This window comes from Pseudopodoces humilis, chromosome 7 (assembly GCF_049639895.1).
Source record: "Pseudopodoces humilis isolate 2021_Gansu_Grassland_sample_001 chromosome 7, ASM4963989v1, whole genome shotgun sequence".
NCBI classification, from domain to species: domain Eukaryota; kingdom Metazoa; phylum Chordata; class Aves; order Passeriformes; family Paridae; genus Pseudopodoces; species Pseudopodoces humilis.
The window spans coordinates 36,768,077-36,786,420 of NC_142206.1; the positions used below are offsets into that span (position 1 = coordinate 36,768,077).

General features: G+C 35.3%; 1 protein-coding gene across 6 annotated transcripts in view; it reads left to right on the forward strand.

Annotated features, from left to right (window-relative positions):
- AKAP6 (A-kinase anchoring protein 6) overlaps window positions 1–18,344 on the forward strand; it is a 259,455-nt gene that overhangs the window by 176,251 nt on the left and 64,860 nt on the right. For all 6 annotated transcript variants that reach the window (XM_088057688.1, XM_088057686.1, XM_088057690.1 and 3 more), the window contains 2 exons: window positions 1,411–1,559; window positions 7,413–7,533. In XM_088057688.1, coding sequence (XP_087913814.1) covers window positions 1,411–1,559; window positions 7,413–7,533 — 270 coding nt within the window. The remainder of the gene's footprint in view (window positions 1–1,410; window positions 1,560–7,412; window positions 7,534–18,344) is intronic.

Below are 18,344 nucleotides of genomic sequence, written 5' to 3' on the forward strand. Positions count from 1 at the left end.
TTTTTAAATTTCTCAAAAATATATGGAGATTTATTGAAAAATAGAACTAATTTCACTGTAAGAAGCAGCTGAGAGAGAAAGCTATAAAAGTTTGAATGAGAAATTTTAAAAGGAATTTCCAAATCACATTATTTTTCAGCAAAAATTACACCAAGGCAAGGCCTAAGCAAATATAGAAACTGTTATTACCACTAGCTTATAAAGACATTCCAGCCTTCTTTCAGACTTTCCCTGCTGAGATTCTTCAGTGCCTGTTTCCCTTCTCTTGCTTGCATTTTTCTTGCATTTTACAGACTACCCTTCTGTCTAGCACTTTCACTACTTTCTCTTTATGACTTCTGTTGTTCCAGAGATTGGTAACTCTGCTGTGCTGTCAGCAAACAAATAAACTCTTTACTTCCCTGACTCCCACAGCAGAAAATACAGGAGTGTCCTTATACAAAATTTCCTCCATGCCATTTGCATTTGCTTGCCACAGCACCAAGTACTTAAGCAGGCATTCCACTCCTAATGGAAGTAAAAGTATGTAGTTACACAGAAGTAGCGATTTTTGAAGCATTATCAGAATTTGTAATGTGTTTTTCTTTCAATGAAGTATATTAAAAGAAAACAATGGCATATCGGCCCCAAAGTGCTTTTGAACTTTACACTCTGTTCTTTCTGCTGTTCCTAGGGGCAAGTGCAACAAACAGCAGATTTTATCCTTGTGTCATCTGGTTCTCTGAGCCTCAGAAGCATACTGATCACCACAGCTGCAATAAATAAACTGCCTATTCAATAAGTTATGATGCCAAATATTATTCCACATTCTTCTGGACAGGCACAGTCTGATGGAAAACAGCACATTTCACTTATTACCTTTTTCCTTGCAATTAAAGTTGCTGAGTAATCAGTCTGTGCCAGATACAGGAAGGAAGAATGTGAATAATGCCTATTTTCTTGGGTTTGTTTACAATTACTATTTAAAGGAAAAATACCTATAGCAATATGGCTTTCATTAATTATGAAGCACAGACAATGTGTTAACAATATCAATCTTGAAGCCTGTAAGAAATAAGAGTTTATGTATCTACCTGTTCTATCACAGTTCTGGCTTTCTAGTATCTTTTTTATTCATGTCCAGACATTTTTATGGAGCATTTGATTGGATATACATTTCATGGAATATGTAACACATTCTCTGAGAGAAACCTCAATAGTTCATTTCTAGCCTTTGGGATTACACTGTAGTTCTTCTCTAACTTAATGGTTCAGCCTTTTTCACTATCACATATAGGGAGAAAATTAATGGTGTGAATCATTTGGCTAAAACTGTTGCAGTCCGAAAATATTTGTTTTAAATGTATTCTTTCTGAATTATTTTTTTAATGTTCTGTTTTGTTTTTTTCCCTCTTTGTTTTCTTTTTCTAGGCTGAGGTTCAGCTATGCTATCTGGAAGCACAAAGAGATGCTGTTGAACAGATGTCCTTAAAACTGTACAGTGAGCAGTACAACAGTAGTAGCAAGCGAAAGGAAGAGTTTGCTGATATGTCAAAAGTTCACACAGTGGGAAGTAATGGGTAGGGAACTATTCTTTTTGTTGTTTTATTCTCACTGATCTGTTTTGTTGGTTTTTTTTTAACATGATATACTTTTTCTTACTACTGGTTAACCAGGATTTTTCTCCCTAGGCCAAGAGACAGGGCAAAACTGTTTCTATCCGTCTCCTTTTTTTTTAATATATGGATGCAAAAATAATGGGTTCTGGATAATTTATCCAAATGATGGTTTGTTCATGGGAACACCTAATACTATCTAATATAAAACTGTTATCTGGATTAAAAAAAATATAACTTGTCCTTTTTCTTTAGGCTTTTCTCCTCCAGTGGCTTCATATAGTTTGCTTTCTTAACATCTTCCAAGGAAGAACCTGATAGTGTCAAAGGATCTCTGCAAAACCTCTATAATCTGTTCTCCTAGACACTAGGAAATATGAATATGAAGCCATTCAATTATAGTTCAAACATCCAGGTTTTTGCACATCAAGAAAGCATTGATTTTAACTGCTTTCCCTTTTCTTAAGATTGTTTTTCCTTGACTTGTTTTTTTAATGAATGTTAACACACATGTACGTGTGATTATCATATATAGAAGTGTGCATGCAAAGGCATTCTTTCTTAATATTTTGAACAAATGAATCACTGATTCATTTGCTAAAATGAGTTTTTGCTGCCCTGTCTTCTTCACAATCCAGGAAACATGTAGTTCTCGAAGAAGACTTTTTCTTTAAGGTCTTCATAAAGAACCTACCTGTAGGATCATAATAATGTGGGCCAAAAGCAGGTCAAAGGACCCCACTAGTGCTCATTGTTTGGAGACTCCCTCATCCCGATAGAAGTTTCCTTGCAACTGGCAAATAGAGTAGAACTTTTGTTTCCTATGCAAGAATAGTCATTGACAAAGGTGTTCATGAGTTCTTTATCTCCAGAACTCCCCTTTCCAATTGTTAACTCAATGTTCAGGTCTTGGAAACACAGTTTTATTAAATTACCAACTGCAAAGATAAATGAGCCTTGTAAACATCCCCTCTTATTATACAGAAAGATGACTGTTTTAGAAAAGTTGATGTGGGCTAATTATGTAGGATTACTGAGATCTTGATTACATATGCAGAAATCTGTCAGATTCTCAAACACGCCAGAGCAGCTAGTGCCAACCATAAAAATAATTTGTTCAGAATTGGTGTGTATTTGTATATAAATGTACACTGAGGGCTACATGTTCAAAACCAGCTTCTAATTTTGCAGCCATCATTGAATGTGAGCAAAGCTTAAGGTTGGAATATTGAGGAGGATGTAAGACACATCAACAGACATTTGATTTTCATGAGGGGAAGGGATGAAAACTTTATGCTTCACAGAGAAATCCAGTTTGTAACTCTACACACCATATGTGATAAGCAAATAATTTCTTAAATGCACTTGTTTTCACTTGTAATTATATGCTTTGAACAGGAAATGGTCATCTGCTAGTAATTCTAACCTTTTTAGTGCTGTGGCCACTTTCCTGGGCTATTAAGGCCATCTCAGGCTTTAGAGGCTCAACACTGACTTTGGGGACCAAGGGGCTGGAATCAGACCAGTACAATACCATTTATTCAGCCATTGCAGAAACTAGTGGGGACTAAATTCAACTGGAAAACTTTCAGTTGAACCCATCTGAGGCACTGTGTTGAAAAAAATGGAAATTCCTTTCAGCTGTTTAAAAATATAGTTGATGCAACATTTCCTTACTGCATAAAAACTGTGGACAGAAACTCCACAGTAGCATGGCTTAGCTAGAAACCAAGATCTCTACAGAGAAGGGGCCATTTGCATAAATTTGGGTACCTATCCATTAGCTGTTGAGGAGGTTTGACCTAGGAAAAAGAAGAATATCCACAGGGAGAACAAGAGCTATTGTAAATGAAGAATTTTTTGTATGATGTGTGTGTGTGTGTAGGAGATTTGGGAGATGACTGTGCAGGAAATAGTTAAACCGAGGTAAGTAGGTTAGTATTTGCAGAATAGTGTGATTCTAGTGGGTGTGTAAAAAACTGGAGATTTCCTTCAAAACAGTAATCTTGTTAAAACAGCAATAGGGAAGGTTTTTGTGTATTAGCATGAAAATAGCCAAAGTGACAAAGGAAAAGAATGAGTATCCACTGCAGGAGAACACCAGCTGGCCAGGAGGTAAGAGGTACCCAAGAGTAGTTGAGGGCAGGTGCAAAATGTTATGGCAAGTCTGGGTGGAAATACTGTGTCCCCTCAAAACTGGAGACTAGTGCGTGTAGGTCCTATTGAGAGATACAGACAGCACAACCTGAAGCCAGATCCTAAGATCCTGTCATTAATAGGTATTGGGCCTTCATGGATAGAAAGAGATAGAAATCTCTTAATTTCAGAGAAATGCATTAGAGGAGGCTTCCAGGATGTGCAGAATATAGGGCAGTTTTAACTGTTAAGGTGGTAACTCTGAATTCTCCTATATCTCCCTAATAAAAACACGTGAAAACAGTTGCATAAAATTATGACCCAGAAACTGGAAGGAACATATTGTCTGGCTGAATTGTTTGGTAAGTGTACCAGTGTGTTTACAGTACTTCTAAATGCCATGTGCGTTATGCCATCAAAGTAATACTGAAAACTGGAAGTGCGTGTTAAACATGGGGAAAAAGGCTGATGGAAATAGCTTCACATTCCTTTTTATTTATTAATGCCACAGACGAACTGGTTTTCTCATGAGAAAGGTGCTCATGAATTTTCATTCAAAATAATAAATTGGTGTCCACATTTTAAGAAATATGTTTAGGGTTCAAGGGATTAGACATGCAACTCTGCATATCTGATTCCTGGTTTACCAAGACAAAATATACTTCTTAATGTAATTTTAGTTATTATATAGCTACCAGTTTTAGCTTATTAGCCAACAAACTTCATCAAGGAAGCCATTTTTACGTGCCCCTTAACTAATATTATAGCATTTTTGTTGGCAATGTTTGAGTACTTTTAATGGAGGATTTTTTTTCTTTTTCAATAAACAGATTAACTAATTTATTCCTTTTCTAGTGTTTGGTGGATTCATATAATCAATCAAAATTAGATCTTTTCTATGATTATTGCATCTTTAACACACATCAGTATTTCAGAAGTCATTCTTTCCCTGGTTCTGCCTGTGGCGATATGAAAGAAAGATCTGCTAAGCTCAAGAAAAGTAGATTCTGAATAAAAAAGAAATATTAACTATACCACAGAAGTACTTACAGATACATTTTAATCTTGACCTCTCTCTAGTCCTACAATTTCTTGATTTTTTCTGAATATCTTTTTAGCAGCTTAGTAACTTGCATCCTTTCCAAACAGTGATTTATTAGTGATCGCTAAATTAATCCATTTAGATGTAAGACATTAATTTAAAAAAAAAAAAAGCTGCTTTTAAAATATATGTATTAGAGATATTCTGAAACAATTAAAAAGTATTGCAATCATATTAAAAAAATATTGATGATGCTCTCTAAGCTGACTTTGCTATCTTCAGGCTCAGGCAAATAACTGCCATAGACAGTGACTTAAAACTGCTCCCAGAGAGCTTGACGTTACTTCAGAAAACAAAAAAGTCACCAACAACAAAAAATTAAAGCTCCCCTCCAAAAAAAAAAAAAAACTCAACAGAAAACCCAAACAAAACAACAAACCAACAAACACAAAACAAACCAACTAAAAAACCAACCAAAAAAACCCAAACAAAAAGAGAAAGTACTGTATGTAAACTATGGGGAAAGAAAGAAAATATTCTTTATCTTATATCCCTTACTGGGCTTTTTCCAGTGAATCCTTTTTCTCTCTCTTCATTTGGGTTGAGTTCTTTAGAGCATTATTTTGAAATCAAAATGTTCAGCTGTTTTTTCGTGCTTATTTGTGTCTTATAAAGGTCAAAGAAAAGTGCTTTTCTGTTTATTTAAAGAATGGGTTCATTTCAATACATAAATAAATTGACCAATTTGGACTACAAGTAAGATGTGGATCTTTAGACACAAAGCCAGTGTTTGGATCCAGCACATCTTCTGCATAATATAGAAAAATCCAAGTCCATGTCCTAGTGCATTTTCCAAAGGCATCCCATGCCATTCTGTATCTAGGCTTTGTTTCACATCACCTTCATATCTTAATTTAGGATTTTCACTGGTACAAGCTATCCAAGTTCAACTGAATCTGTACCAATTTACAGGTTATGAAACCTAGCATCTTGTGTCATAAAACATATGTTTTAATAACTGCCTGTCAGTTTTATGTCTTTGAATAATATTTGGCTAAGATGGAAGAGAAGAAAAGGAGCAGTAGATACTGAAGATGCAGAATGGTTATACTGCTTTCTGAAGAAGGAATGAAGATTCAGTAACACTGCCAAATATACAATTCAAAATGGAGTTTAGTTTTCTTTTAGTTTCCAAATGATATCTGAGTCAAATACCTCCTGAAACAGAAAAAAAGCCCTGAACACCAAATGAAACTTATATTTCAGTAACAGTAACTTGACCTTTTGTGCTTGCTCTTCTTTCTTTATGATAACATTGCTTACCGTCTCAGGGCAGCAAGCAGTTTTGAGTAAGTGTACCTCAAAAATGATCAAGTAAAAGTATACTATGTACAGTGGATTAAACTAGAGGATTACTTCAGAAGCAGGAATCAGCGCCTGTGCATTGTACAATACTTTCTTTTTTGTCAATTTGTTGAAAATAATACCACAGAAGGGAAATGCTTTCTTCTCCCTTGCCTGCTTTCATGAGGAAAGACAGTTTTACTTGTCACAACTTTATCTATAAGCTTTCAAAATTACCACGCACATGGTACTCCAGTTAATAATAAAACTGCAGTAGTACTAATGACATTAAAAGCATGTTTAGTTTATTGTTTCTCTGTTGAAACACTGCTAATTTTTTTAATGGGGTTGCTAAAAAAGATCTTAATAATTGGAGAAATTAGCTTTAGTGGAACATGCACTATTCTTTGATCAGTCTGGGAGTTTTTTGATACTACTGGCAAGGCTTTTGTTAGTTCCAATTTTGCAAATTTGAAGATCCCTTTTCAAGAGGTATCTATTTGACGAATGTGCAGTTTTTCAGCATGTACTTTCTGTCTTGTATCACAGTGTTTTAGAAGAATCTATGCTTTACTTATTCACTAGGCTTTCAATAGAAAATCACATTAATCCTTTTAAGCTCCTTATTCTAATGATTTATTTTGTTGAAAACCGTAGTGATCCTCCTTTGAATTTTAATGATTGCCGTCTATTCAAGGATTCATTGTTTTGACTTCCTGTCCTTACCTTTGTTTCTTACATGTCTGTAGGGAACACCTGTCTAATACTGTATCTGGCCTTAGTTCTCACTGGCTTACCATATTCACTCAAGCCTATCTTAAGGCGTTAAGTTGAAATGCTAGCTACTCATCCATGAAAATAAATGTAGGATATTTACAAAGATAGGCAGATAGACAGGAGAGGGGTGGCTGAATGGATTGAGTAATTTTTTGATGTAAATAATATTTTCATATGAACTATATCAAGGTGATTGTTGCAAAATGTGCTCAATATAAAGCCAGCTCTGTAAAAAAACATTAAACAATACCTATAGGGGATTTGTATTTCAAAATTTTTGAAGCAAATGCAGTATGCCAACGGTTGTCAGGATTTGGCATCAGCTGCTGAATTTAGGTCATGGCACTGGCTTAAATTGGATTTCAGTCTTCATTTTCATCCACACTGTATAAATACAGAATGTCTCTTTAGAAATATAACTTGGAACATCATGAGTTTTCAAGAATATATTATTCTAATACAAGATTTTAACAACTACAGAGTATTTATGCATAATACATTTTGTTCCTTATCTACAGCCTTTTGGACTTTGATTCAGAATACCAGGAGCTCTGGGATTGGCTGATTGACATGGAATCCATTGTGATGGACAGCCATGACCTGATGATGTCAGAGGAGCAGCAGCAGCATCTTTACAAGGTTAGCAGTACCGTTACTGCCTTTACCTAGCTATAGAAGATCTGATTAGCTTGACAAGTCTTTCTCTCACAGGATATCGCTGCGTTCATTGTATGTATCATGGTGTCTATTAGAATTCCCTTCCCTGTCCCCAACCTCATTTCCATCCCCTGTGCACTGACAGGCTGCACCGACATCATAATTGCAAGAAAGTTCCCTTTATCACATTCTATTTGGTGTAATTCTATAGAAGGACAAAGATTTGTCTTCAAGATGAATAGAAATAAATGAAACTGCATTAATAAATAGACTGAAACAAAATGAAGGAAAAAAATGAAATGGGAACTGTTAACAAAATGTGTTTTGATTGGAGCTTTCAGCTGGATTTTTATCCACCTTTCAGACCTCATCTGGAAAGAAAGACATTTGCCTTGATTTTGGTTTGCTGCTGCCAGGATACAGGACTCTACCAATTTAATTTTTATTAGTTATACATAAAGTAGTCATTGTCATGTTAAGTCTTCACACTTGGTTGTGATTTGAGCAACATGATTTTGAACTTGTAGGGTGAAGCTATAGGGTCTAATTCTAGCATATATATATAGATACATGTGTGTATATATATCTATATATATATATACACATGCATGCAGATACACATGGTTTATTTTATTTGCTTTAACAGCCTTAACCCAGAAGATTTATTATTTCTTTTAGATAGATAGTATTTGCAAGAACTTCCTCAAAATGTGTGACTTGATCCTAAAACTGATTCAGGCTTCACTGTGTGTCTGAGGAGTTACGGGTCTGAGGGGTGGTGGGGGAAAGAAAGGAGGGGCTTTCGACAGAAATATCAGGCTGCAGTAAATCTTCCTCATTTAGGCAATTTTTATTGGAGTAATTCTGACAGTTGTCATCCTTGAATTGCTTTGAGCATATGGCATATTTCAAAGAGCAGATTGTGAATCATAAAAAATAAAATTAATAACTAACCACAGAATCAGCAACACTATAATGACAAGAAACAACTACCCTCTAGCTTTTTTTTTATTTCTTATCAAATAAATGGTACATTCAAGGTCAAATAGAAGTTGTTTTCATTCTTCTGTGATTGCGTGATTTGATAATTACTTAAATGTAATAATTTTTTCTTGCTTTGGCATCCTATTTTCTTCATGGTCTTATTTCATTTTATTCTTTCTTATTGTAGTTATTTTATTTAAAATACCCAGCAAGAAGGGATTGTCATTGTGTTAAAATATGTTTATAAATGCAAATATAGTTCACATCTAAACTATTTTAGGCTGTGAGTGAGTGTCATTCACTGGCCTCCATTTCTTGCTCTGACAATTATTTTTTATTTTTGCTATTGTCTTTTTCCTAACTTTGTAAGTACTTCATCCAACTTAATCACACATTTACAGACCTGGCCTTGGGCAGGCTCAGAAATAAACAGTGTCAGAAATTAGTAAAGAATTTCTTGTGAGTCTAAAATAAGGTGTTTTGGTAGTTAGTCCCTCTCCATACAATTAACTGCTAGTTTTAGTCCTATACAAAAAAAAAAATTGATAAACATAAATTTTAAGGTAACAATCCATCTATCAGTATGAAAAGGAACAAAGATTAAACAGCCAGTTCAAGTATTTTAGATCCTATTTAGTATACTTCCATTTCTGATTTCCAAATGTAACTCCTAAAAATAATTATAGATGGTAAGGCTGGGATAATAGTGCATGATGAGAAGAGTAAAAAAGGGCAACAATTTAATAATATGTGCAGTATAATATGATGGAAAAGGGATAATATTATACATGCAAAATGGGAATATTTTCTTAATATTATGAAATTCTGAACCATGATAGGCATGACACTTCTGAAAGCAGAAAGTTTGTATGACAGAGAGTAGCTGAATCTGCAGCCTGTATATCAGAACTAATTCCAAAGAACAGGCAGCTTATTTGTCCTGCAATTTCTGCCAGGAGGTCACAGGCTACTGTACCAGATTTGAGCCACTATCTCAAAACTGCCTATCTGGTACTTGGTCACTACAAAACCACTTGAAGAAGAGTAGAAATAGACTCCTTGCCCTCCTGCAGTGAATATTCACTGCATTTACCTTTCTAGTAAGAGCAGCAAGCAAATTTCTGAGGATGGAACAAAAGCTTTAATTAGAGACGTGGAGTTTGCATAAGAGATGACTCAGGAGCATCCACAAAGCAGGAGGAATATTTGCAGGTAATGTAAAAATCTTAAGTGCATTGCATTTAGAGCAATCATTCTTAAAAAAAAACAACAAAAAAAACCTCAAAAAAAACCCACCAAAAAACAACAAAAACGCCCGAACACCACAATGAACAACCTCTCAACGTGTTGAAAGCCCGATAATTTCACATTTAAAAGTAGACAAAGGATAACATTAGCTAATGTAATTGAGGAAACAATTCTGATCTAGCAAAGGAAATACCGTATAAATCACTAGGTCTTTACCATCCCTAATTTTAGAGATTTGTGTGACAACGAATCATGTCCTCCAAAAGAGTATTAATAGTTTTATAAAACTAGCCTAGTAAACCTCTGTTGCAATCAGTGGTGACACCCTTTTTATTGGGAGGCTGTTTTAGAGCGGTGAATGATGGAGCGTGCGTGCGGCACTCCCAGGGAGCGCAGCCGCGCTGCTCTGCAGGGACACAGCCCAGGCAGCCACTGCCACCGGGGCTCCTCAGTGATCTGGGCAGCTAGGAAAACACACTGAGCTCTTGCTCTAGCTTCCTTTTATCAATTACAGCTTCAAATGTGAACCTGCTAATTGCACTCCCCGCATTTTCGTGGGTTCTCCTGAAACCACAGATCTCCCTTCTCCGTTGCTGAACTGACGAGTAATTGCAGCTCAGAGCCAGCTCAGCAAGCCGCCCCTGCCAGGGAACCTGCTGTGGTATCACTATTACCAACAGTAATCATTGCCCCTGAGGAGTCTGTGAATGGGAAGGAGCAATGATTAAACAGGTAATTCAGAAGGGGCAAGCATACATTAAAGCAGCATAACACAATATATAAATGCTCAAATTGTATATAGGATAATGAAATATATTTTCATGATTAGAGTATTTTCACAGTACTCTGTTTTCAGAGGCAATATACACTTAAGTCAACTCTCAGCTTAATTTTTTTTTCTAATATATTAGGAACTACAAATTTTTTTACTAGAATCCCTATTATCTCTCTTTAACTAGGTTTTATTTTGCCCTTATAATAGGAACAGTACAGCCATATTTTTTGTAACACTGAATATGAATATACTACTTTCTCTAGACTTCCTAGATTTCATTCATAGATTTTTTTTTAAAAGAGAACATAGGCCTAAATGATTTCTGCTCTATAGCCCGAAACTAGGTAATGATTTTGAAAATCAGCTAGTGTTTGAAAAAATGGCAGTAACAGAATGAATTGATGACAGATTATTTGTCCTCTGATGCTTTAGCTATTAATTAAGAAAAAACTAAAAGGAATATTTCCATGTTTGGGATTCTTACTTCTTGGTACTTCTATAACAGCTCAGTTTGATGCCAAGTGTATCATGTTTATTTCATTTTAATCTACTGCATGTGAGCCTGATCTCATAAGCTCTAAGTACACAGAACTTGCATTGACTTCAGCTGTATTCATATGCTGTTACTGGAGGATCAAACTCAAAGAATTTAAACTCTGCTAATTAGCCCTTTAGTAGAAACTTGAGTAATTCTGTACCTTGAATGCTCAAAAATGAGGCAAATCAGTATTTATGGGAACTGTTGAGATTAGAAGTGCGGATACTAGCAGAAAAGTTAATGATAATTCTTTCCATTTTCCTCTGAAGATTAATTGCAAAACTTAATTGTGTTAGATTAAAACCCTATTTAAATAAGTACAGTATGATTGTTAAAATTGCTAGTATGTTCAGAACAAAATTAACCAAGCATTTGAAAATATCAAATAAAAGAAATATTTTTTTTTCTGATTACAAGCAGTGTATGGTGGTTTTAATACAAACTGCATAAGTCGTAAGTCTTTTACTAGTAATTCTTCAGCAATGATTATGATAGATGGGAAAAGATCTTTATGTAGTAGTGCAAAGATTTTGAAAGCATTTACTTGATACAGCTTTTGAACAGGTTAACTGCTGTACTCTTTCATCAAGGGGAAGTGGTCCACTTCCCATTAAATAACACAGAAATGCACATCAAAAACTAAGGATGTATTTCTAAAAAAGTTGAGGGGGAAAAAAAATCTCCCAGCAGTTTTTGTTTCCCTGCTGGAAGCTCTATCCTTGCTTGGAAGGTGCAGTTAATTTCCTCCTCTGGGTGTGCTGCTGCTCCATTGTGCCTTTCTCGCTGGCTCAATGTGCTGTGGCCCGGAGTGGATCAAACAAACCGTGGTGAAAGTTTCCCTCATTTGCATCACTTCTAGACAGCCCTGTCGTACTCTTTGCTGACAGGAAATCACTGTCTTTGTCACCTTTTTTCAGTGATCTCCTTTTGGCAGAGATTGGCCATGTGACCAGGATTAATCACAACAACAGTTCTGGCTCAGAACTCAATGACATGTTTTCCTCAGCACTTCAATAATGGTGTAGAAGAGTCAGTAGGAAATGACTACATTAATTTCAGAGTGAAAAGATAATTAACACTTAAGGACTAGTGCTATAACCTATGGAGCTATTATTCAAATTAAAACTAATTTATTGCAAACTTGTGAAAAAAAAAAAAGAAAAAAAAACGACAAAAAACTGTTTTTTAATGCAACTGTTAAAATAATCTTGCTGGAGTCCCTGAGTTTAAAAAGTAGCACAAACTATATATAACATGGTAATATAAATACATAAAGACTCCAACATTTGAAACTGGAGGCTAAAGTATGTAAAGTGCTTACTTAGATGATATGAATAGGATACTGGCAAACAAAAGCAGCAGTGTGCTCCTAGAATGCTGTGCTTCAAGGAGTTTCCTTGGCAACAGAAATGCAGTTCCAAAAGTAGACAGAACTTTCCTCAGAAAACATACTATTAATAACAACCTTCCGGAACAACTTGGAACAATTTGACTACTTGGCAATAAAATGCCAAGTGTTCTGCAAATTAATCTAACACATAACGGTTAATGTTTCTCTTGCCCATAATTCTCCTGAACTGGGGGGCCTGAGTTCTCTGCTATTAGAGGATACAAATGTGCAAAGCGGTTCCAAATGCTGCGCAAACAGAGAGACAGCTCAAATAGCAGCAGCCTATAAGGATCAATTAATGTTCTTCGTATCATTTTAACTTGTAAACCAGATTAGTTTAATTGGATTACTTTGTTCCATTTAAAGCAAGTTCCACGTACCCACTGAAGCTGCATTGTAGTTCAGTCTTTATTTCAAGTAGATTTTCCATATAAAGAAAACTTCTTAAAAGATTAACAGCCTGCAGAGTGATATATTTGGACAATATGCTTAGGGGATTGGTTATAAACTAGAAAATGTGAAGATTTTTGCTCCTAAGCTGCATAATCTGCACAGTCCAGGATGCTTTCTGTCTGTCTGGTAACCCATCAGTGTCTGCATGGAGTTGCTAAAACAGTCAGTTTTAGTCAGAAGAAAATGATGGTTGTCAGTTTAGAGGAAGCTCTCAGCACACTTCAGGACTGAGCCTCTTGTAGGGAGTAACTACAAATCTGCTATGTATGCAGTATTTTTAGGTATGTCATCATTTCTGCATGAGCCAAAAGAATAAACTAATTTCAGTTTTGCCTTGCCAAAAGGAATCATTAGAATTCCACTAAAGGCCATAAGTTTACTAGACAGGAAAAGTAGGCTGTGCTGGTACCTTGACTTTTCCTGAATTCTGAGCTCTAAAGGTTAAAAGTAATCAATATCTCATTGTGCAGCCTGATAATAAGTAATAACCATGATGTTAAAATCTAAATGACTGCAGATAGCACTTAGGTGTGTTGACCCATTTGGAAGGGCTTTTTAATTGCAATCAGAATAGTCATTATAGTTTGCTAATCAACTTTTAGGCTACCTTGCAAAAATCACCACCTTTATGAAAAATTACTTTAATCCTATTAGCAAATTATGTCCCAAAGTGAAAGCTTTTATTTTATCTGACAAAGAATATGTTAAAAAAAAGGAGAAAGATTATTCTGCTAAATAATGTCTATACTCATTAACAATACCATGTGTATTCTATTACTTATATAATAGTGTGTCTGTACCTATGTCATGTACATGTATCATGTACATACATGGATTGATACATGCCTCAGTGGAAGTTAATTTTTGCTTTTTACACTGTAGTATGCTTTTAGCTGTCATGTATTGTAAAGCGACCTTGCACAGGACTGGCTTCAGTTACTGTTCTTCATGAAGTTCAGTGATTTTCTTGTGCTAGGCTGGATTTTTTTTTTTCCCCAACAGATTAGGAACCTCTATGACTTTCTCCACTAGATAGGAAAATCGTATTTCGTATGACAAGTCTCAAAAATGCATGATATACCAAATAGCAGTTAAAGTCTGACTGCTATTACAATGTGAACTAAATGACTTAAGGACCTGACACAGCAAAGTTTCCCACTCTTATTACAAGGGGTGATGAAATTGGTTACATTTTTCTGCACAAGTATTTTCACTTCAATTGCACTGGAGAACAGAGTAAAAATTCCTTTGAGACCCATCCTATAACAACTAGAACAACATAGAACATCCTAGAACAACAATAGTTCATTCTTCTGTGGTTCATATGTTCATGTAAGGAATTAAATTTAAAAATTAGCAGGGATTAAATTCCTTGCTAATTCTGGCAAATTTGGCATCTTACAAAATAAAATAAAATAAAATAAAATAAAATAAAATAAAAATACTGCTGGAAAAATTCTTACTTAAAGCAGAGAGATTTTAAGTTTTAATGTCTTACATAATTACAATAGGAAAATACTGATTGCCATATCTACAGAATTAAAACATCTAGAAATTGAATACAAAAAGAATGTGAAAAATGTTTTTGCATTTTCTTGGTTGCTTCCACAGTATATTTCAAATGTAAACATGCATTTCTAAAGACAGTGTTGTAATTTCTATGGAGCAGACTCCCCATATTTCTGCAAGAAGTGGCTTCATGCACTTCCCAAGAGTGAGTGGGTTTCTCCCGCTTCTTCCCACCAAGATGTTGACGACGAACTTCACATTGTAGCAATGAAGTATTTACTGAGCTCGTAGCAAAAGCCAGCACAGCTTTTTGGAGATTAAAGCAGTGTGTCTAGAATGAAAGAGGCGTTCAACTTCAAACAAAAGTAAATGTGTACCACATAGCTGTCATCACCATTCCTTACTACAGCTGCAAAATGTAGAATATTTACAGTCATCACGTCAAGCATCTTAGTCAACTCCACATGCTCCATGTTTGTGCCCTTGCTGCTATAAAATAACAAGATAAGGTCCCAAGCAGTGGGACCTTAAGGCTGCCTTCCGCTGGTCTCTCCAGTTAATGTATTGAAATAAGGTAAAATGAGGAATGTTAATAACACAATGACAGTATGATTTTTGAAGCTGTGTGTGGATATAGTGATTTTTTTTTACCAGCTTGGTGTATCCATCTGTTTTAAAGCAATGAAGATAAAAAAATCACTACCAAAAATTATAGGTGGAAATAACATTATTACTCTATTCCTCAAGTTAGTTTGCAATTTTTAATGGACTTCCCTATTTTTCCACCTCATAGTTCAGGAGAAAATATTATTTTTTAAAAAACTCATAGGAACTACATGGTTTATCCATGATGTTTTACTTCATAAACATAATACAGGAACTATTATTTTCTTTCCAAATTACTCCTCATCAGTATGCCTCAAAAATAATCAGTACTGTTATATTTCTTTCATAAAAATAAAGAAAAAAAATGACTGCAAAATAGCTTTTTTGGCAGGTTTTCTATATGAAACCCAAATTCACTAAATCTCCATAAACTTTCAGTGGCAATATAGTCAATGAATTTATGTCTAAATGATAAAAAATAAGTTGCAGTGAAGTGTACCAGTTTATAATCTCCTGAATTTTTATTTATATATGTATTGTATTTTTATTTTTATAAATATATATTATAGACTGTATTTATATATTGAAAATATGTAAAATATCAATATAAATTATTTATGTGTATATATTTGTAACCTTTTTACATACTTAAGGTTGGGTGATATTTTTACTTTGTGCATATACACTTTTAATACATTGTACTAAAAATAGCTACAGCATTTTGCACAAATTTCTCCTTCTAGCAAGGTAAAATAAGCAATCACTGTAATTTAATTCATAATTTTTGCAGTTGTGGCAGCATCAGGTCCAGCGGATCTTGGCAGGCTGCAGCCAACTCCTGGGGCCAGTGTGAAATAACTATGGTTCTTAAATTCTTGTGGGTGCTGTTGTATTGCAGAAAAAACATGGTTGCTATAGAATCCCAGTGATGGGGAAACTGTAAATGTTGAAGTTGGCTCTATGAAGAGATGCTTTTGGGGGAAAGAGCTGTAGTACCCTTCACATCCTGTTGTTCTGGAACAACAGGTGCTATTCCAGATGTGAAGGACATGTGCCAGCTGTGTCACAAGCTGCTGGGAAAACTACAGAGAGGTTGTAGTTTCCCCAGTAGTACACTGGGACAAGGAGTCATCTCCTTGAAACTAGTGAAGACTAGTTTAACTAATATGGGGGAAAAGTGGGCTAACCGCTGTCATGAGGTTTCTCTAAGGGGTAATTCAGAGCAGAAGCTTGTTAAGTATTCTGAAATATTTTCAGGAGAACTCTTTTCTCTCTTACCTCTTTCTCCACTGATTGGATAAAGAAGCTATGGAGATCAGACCCTCTCAGTTTACTACTCATTCTGATATTACAAAAAGAGGGTATTTTTTGTACCACTCTGTAATGTTTATGCAATATTCCAGTTTGAAACTCATTTGTCATACATCCAGATTTTGACTGACATTGCACTGGAGTTTGATTATCTCTGCTTTACCCATTGATTTTCTCAAAAAAAAGCTACTACAGATACAGAATTTTTCTGGTGGTAACTTTCTAAAGCAGACCATGTATTGAGACTTACGTGCTTATTTTTTGGATGGCCTTCATCCAGACACATTCTACTGTGTCTACTATTTAGGTGGAAGAACAGGAATTCCTAAGATCTCTTAGTTTGTTATCATGTGTTGAAAGATCAAATAAACACCACCAGAGGTGAGAAGTGGACAGTCTTGTGATCCCATTTTATTACCTAAAAAAATTCATTGCTATTATTTTGGTTTTTTGGCAGGAGTATATAATTCTTTGACTCTAAGAAGAACTGGTCAGAGGGATACAAATAACAAAAAATAAATTAAAAGCTATAAAAGGTTTTCTTAACCAAAACCAGAATAAAAAAAAAAAAAAAAAAAAGGATATGGTAAGGTGCCAGGAACTAGAGCAACCATGTGTAACTGTAGACATGAAACATTTCTTAATTGTATCTCTTTGCCAGGATCACTTGTGAAATACACAGTTCCCATTCAGAGGGAAGACATTAGGGTAAAACCAATCTAATATATGCCTCCAAACAGTGGGAGAACTATCCAGAGAAGTGCCAGAACACACACATAGATATAAGTTGAAGGAACCCATGAAGCAGGGCAGATGCAGACTGGCTGAAAATGTTGGCAATTCAGTGCAACATATGTAGTGTAACAGGCAACAGAAAAAGCAGAAATAAAAATGTTCTTGACAAAAAGAGGCAGCCAGCCAGATTGAATATCACAGTTACCTTTGAAATTAAAAATATAATGTCTGAAACCATTGTGAATTTAATGTTTTAATGAAGTAGATATCTGTAACGAGGCTTAAGCAAATCTAAAGATTCTTAGTGTTCTAGATATGCAGAAGGCTGCCAGGCATTCAATTGCTATATTTGCAACTATGCTATTAGATCAATGACTAATTTGATACCAGCTGGATTATAGAGTCAGCTGCAGTGCAACACTGATAAGGAGCAAAATTAGACTGGAAAGATGCAACCAAGCACTGCAGATGGGCAATGAAATCATGATGAAACCAGTGAATAAGTGCAGTCAATCAACAAACAGCCCCTGCAATAAGAGATGCCATCTCTTAAAGTTTACTGTAGTTGTTTTAGAAGAATTCTACTCACCCAAGCTCTGGTTTCAATTGAAAGACAATAATCAAAGCAGTGCCTGAAAGAAACAGGAAAGTCACTGTGATTGCTCACTGGCATTCTAGCTGAATATAACATATCTGAAGAAGATGAGCACTTACATGTAAAATTGAAAATCCTCCAAATCATCCTAGAGAGAAGCAAAAGGGAATTCTGTTAGTCTGGTAAAACTGCTGGAAAATTTAATATGACAAAGCAAAGACCCTGACTCCACAGAAAGTAATGGATAAAAAATTTGCTAATGGTCAGGAAAACCTGGTATAAACTGATTCCAGAATACTTGTGCAAAGTGCCAAAAACCTGGCATGTCTTACAAATTTTTTTCAGGACAACAGTACCCACCGTGGTGTCAAAAACAAGTTTTAGAGCAGTGATCTGAAAGAGCAGAACCATTGTTCTGCTGTGTATTTTGTCAGGTATCTGTAGGCTTTTATCCTCATCATTCTAAGTTTCTAGGGGTATTCCAGTGTAATGTGAACCTGACACTCTTCCTGTAGAGAGTAGCTGATGTTAGTCTAAGCATAGGAGACAGAAATGTCAGAGGAGGCAATCCATAACCAACCCTTAAATGGAAACCTGGACAGGAATATTAATCTAAATGCAGAAAACGTGAAAGAGTGAGTCATTTGTG